Source organism: Gouania willdenowi, chromosome 1, assembly GCF_900634775.1.
Source record: "Gouania willdenowi chromosome 1, fGouWil2.1, whole genome shotgun sequence".
Lineage (NCBI taxonomy): Eukaryota > Metazoa > Chordata > Actinopteri > Blenniiformes > Gobiesocidae > Gouania > Gouania willdenowi.
This window is the reverse complement of record NC_041044.1, coordinates 828,274-832,338: the sequence shown is the minus strand read 5'-3', so window position 1 is coordinate 832,338 and position 4,065 is coordinate 828,274. Positions and strand designations below refer to the sequence as shown.

General features: G+C 37.9%; 1 protein-coding gene across 3 annotated transcripts in view; it reads left to right on the top strand.

Annotated features, from left to right (window-relative positions):
- Positions 1 to 2,940, top strand: part of LOC114469941 (ankyrin repeat and SOCS box protein 5-like) — a 22,242-nt gene extending 19,302 nt beyond the window's left edge. For all 3 annotated transcript variants that reach the window (XM_028457868.1, XM_028457859.1, XM_028457877.1), the window contains one exon: positions 1,359 to 2,940. In XM_028457868.1, the coding sequence (XP_028313669.1) occupies positions 1,359 to 1,486 (128 nt within the window). In that variant the 3' untranslated portion in view covers positions 1,487 to 2,940. The remainder of the gene's footprint in view (positions 1 to 1,358) is intronic.
- Positions 2,941 to 4,065: the final 1,125 nt, after the last annotated feature.

The following is a 4,065-nucleotide window of genomic DNA, read 5'->3' as shown; positions in this document are numbered from 1 at the left end:
GTGATTTCACACATATAGTCCCATGTGAACAGTATGAAGAAGAGAGACAAGTAAAATAAATGATGTGAGAGTGATACGGAAGGGAGTGTGGAAACGTGTGTGTGTGCTGACAAAGCGGCTCTGAAGATGGATAGATGGATAGATAGATAGATAGATATGTGTGTGTGCTGCCTGATAGAGTGCTGGTTTGCGAGTGTGTGTGAGTGCCTGTTGTGCAATCACACACACTGTGTGTTGCTGCTGAGCTGTCACTGATGGAGTTGCTCCGTTCCTCAGACAAAGGTCTTCTCTGCCTTTTTTTCGCTGGCTCCGCCCTGAAATAAGTTTGAGAAAAGTGAAATTGTAGACAACCGTGTGCATAATCTAGCATTAGTGTGTATTGTGCTGCCATAAAGCAGTACGTCTGCTACCGGGTCGGAGACAGGAAAGTTGTAAGTGCTGTTTTCTGGTCAGAGAGAGCAGGGGATGAAAGACCCCCAACACCCCATAAACACTTGTATTACTCTCACAGGGACTATGAGAAGGATTTATTAAGGTGAAAAAGTGACTTAGTTCTGCTTTAACATCTTTACGTAATACCTTCAATTACACCTTTATCAACCTTATTGATAATGGTAAGTTAATGCTATTGTTAGGTTAATGCTATTGTTGGGCAAACGCTAGGTTTGTGCTATTGCTAGGCAAATGCTAATGATAGGTTAATGATAAAGCTAGGGTAATGCTATTGCAAGGTTAATGCTATTATTTATTTACCTTTATTTAACCAGGAAAAAAATCCCATTGAGATTAAAAACCTCTTTTTCAAGGGAGTCCTGGTCAAGAAGCAGCAAAGTTACAACACACTGAACAGAAATACATTTACATTACATTAAAATGACAGGATAACATAAAAATCAAATAAAACAATTTAAATCAAAGAATCAAGAATCAAAACAATTACAGATGTTTTCTAATGTTAGGATATTACTAATGTTAGGTTAATGCTAATGCTAGTTTAATGCTATTATTATGGCTAATGCTAATGCTTGGTTTGTGTTAATTTTAGGCTAATGCTAATGTTATATTAATGCTATTTTTATGTTATTGTTATTGCTAGGTCATTGTTAATGCTAGGTTAGTATTAAAGCTAGGTTAGTGCTACTACTAGGTTAGTGTTAATGCTAGGTTAATGCTAAAGCTAGCTAATGCTTTGATAATGCTAATGCTAGTTAATGCTAATACTAAGCTAATGCAGTGAAACGATGGCCAGCACCTGCATCTTCCCTTACATTTTTTTCAGGAAATGTAAATATTCTCGTTATAATTCTAATAACCAATCAGCTGATCCTAAACAATGACACGAGTCTGTTTTCTCCAAGCTTCACCAAGGACTCTCTGCCAGCTGTGCCGTCTGCACATCAGGAATCTGATTGGAAGACCCAGACTGAAGATGCTTCCTTTTCTACCTCTGCCCTCTCTGCTGACTCACTACTTAGAGCACATTTAGCATTTAGAAAGGACGTAAGAATGCACTAAAGCATTATAAATACAACTCCACAATCAACTTAAGATAAGATAAGATAATCCTTTATTGATCTCACAATGGAGAAATTCACTTGTTACATTTGGCATTCAGTAAGATCACTCAGGGTGTGCAGAATAGACAAGAAATGTGCAGACAGTTAAATAGTAAAAAGAGGTATCTTATGTACAATAAGTAAAAGCAAACATCTTAAGGGGGTGGAGTTATAACAATTACGAAATAAGAATAAATACAAATAGAATAAACTTTATCATCACATCTGTTCGGTACACACGTGATATTCATTCTCTGCAAGTTAGAACCTGTGACCCTCCAGTTACACGTCTGCTCTGTTTCCTTTTCTCCTCAACACTCTGACTAAGCGACTCAGCAGTGACTCCGCAGTGACTCAGCAGCGACTCAGCAGTGACTCCGCAGTGACTCAGCAGTGACTCAGCAGCGACTCAGCAGCGACTCAGCAGCGACTCAGCAGCGACTCAGCAGTGACTCAGCAGCGACTCAGCAGTGACTCTAATTGATCCAGATTTCTAACCATGATCACTAATTCATTTTACTTTTGAGCCGATTTCAAACCAACATCATTAGATTAATCTGATCTAGATAGACCTTTAAGGATCAATACATGTTTGATGAAGGACTTCAATCCTTTGGAGACCCTGACCCACCCCCTGCATTCTGACAGAACCAGAACTAAAAGTACAACTAGACCCAGAACCATCAAACAGGACGTAATAGTTAGACCAGGGATGCCATTGCTTTTTTATCCTGTTTCATCACTGCATGCATCACTAAAAATAATCTAAAAACAAAACAATAATATTTTTGATTGTGATGATAAATATCAATTAGTGACATAATTAAATATATTATTTGTGGTTAATATTGAGCTGTTTGGGAGATTATTTAGTCTTTCTACTTTGCTGTAGATTTATACTGTTATAACTTATCTAATCACTGTAAGCTGATGGATAAACTAATCACATTCAAACCTTATTAATAAATTGTATATCTATAGGTTATACTGCATGAACCAAATATAGATTTTTTTAAAACACTTTTAAAGTTTCTTTAAATCCACTCTGAATCCACTCTCTGATGGATCAGTTTAATCCAGATTTTTAGGATCAAAGTGATCCCAATCCTACTGAAAAGTTTGAATCAAAACCAAAATTGGATTATGTGATCTAATCTGATTACATAATCCTCTTTTTCTTTTGAAAACCCCATTTTCAAGATTTGATCCAGAATCTAATCTGATTATTTCTGACAAAGCGTGCCCAGGACTCTAATGTGTAGAAAAGGCTTTAAAGGGGGTATCGTTCTATACCATACCGTTCTAATAACTATGCTACCCACATTGTTGGGGGAAAATGCAGCAAATATAAAAAAAATAAACAAAAAATAAATTTCCCTCTGTAGCACACGGTTCATGACGCTTTGATTTTGCCTCTGTCTCTTTAAGAAACTCCAAACTTGTCTGACACGCCCATGAACACGCCCTCTTCAATACTCATACAAACACGCATGGATGTTGTTTACTTCAGTTTTTCTGTGGCTGTATTTGGATTTTTTCAAAATTTTTGGATGGTTATGAAAGTGAAGAATGCTAACGTACGGTCAGAGGAGAAGTGATCTCTCCCTGTCACACACACACACACACTTACCTGTGCTGCTCTATAGTCCAGAGTAGGGATCAGATTGTTATTACGTGTCAGTGTCTTTATTAATCCACTAAAAAGAAGCTCTTGTTTTAAAGCAGTCATCTGAAAAGTGTCTGGAACAAACACAGCAGATCTTTTTGGGACGAGGGTCACTTCCAAAGATGAACTCCAATCATTGTTGACCAATTGTTTCAAAAAAGGGCTGCTTTATTCATATCCAAAAATGAATTTTCTCACTGAAGGCATTTTAAAAACTAAAGGTGGACAGCTGCTACGATGAGCAGAGTAGACCAATCGACACGCAGTGATCTCTCAGCTGATTGCTGTGACAGAGCTGGAAGCGGGGGAGGGTTCAAGTTTTATTTACTTTTTTATTTTAATGCGTACATTAACTCATTGAGTGTTTTTTGGCTGGGGTTGCTAGGAGACAGTGTGACGAAGCTCTCCTGTGAATATCTAACTTGTACCATGATGCAGTGACCAACTGGTGACATGTAGGTGGCAGCAGAACACCTCTGGATGAGAGATCACCTGTGATGAGCAGAGCTCAGAGGGAGAGGAAAGGAGTTTATGAGACAGAAAATGTCACTATGAGAGTTGATGCTGAAGTTCCCACCAGCTCACACTCAACCAGAGCATGTGTAGAACTAAGTGAACTATTGAGAGTGTGATGATGGTGAGAGAAAACAATAAAAAAACAGGGCAAGTGGTGACACTCGGCCATATCTGTCAAGTTTTGGATTTGAAAATAAGGGAAATTTTCTGGCGCCCACTACCATCCATCCCACCCCCCAACCAAGCTCCAGTATCTCTTATATATTAATATAGATGTACAATAAATCTAAAATATCCACTTATCAAACACTTACTAAATACAATAAT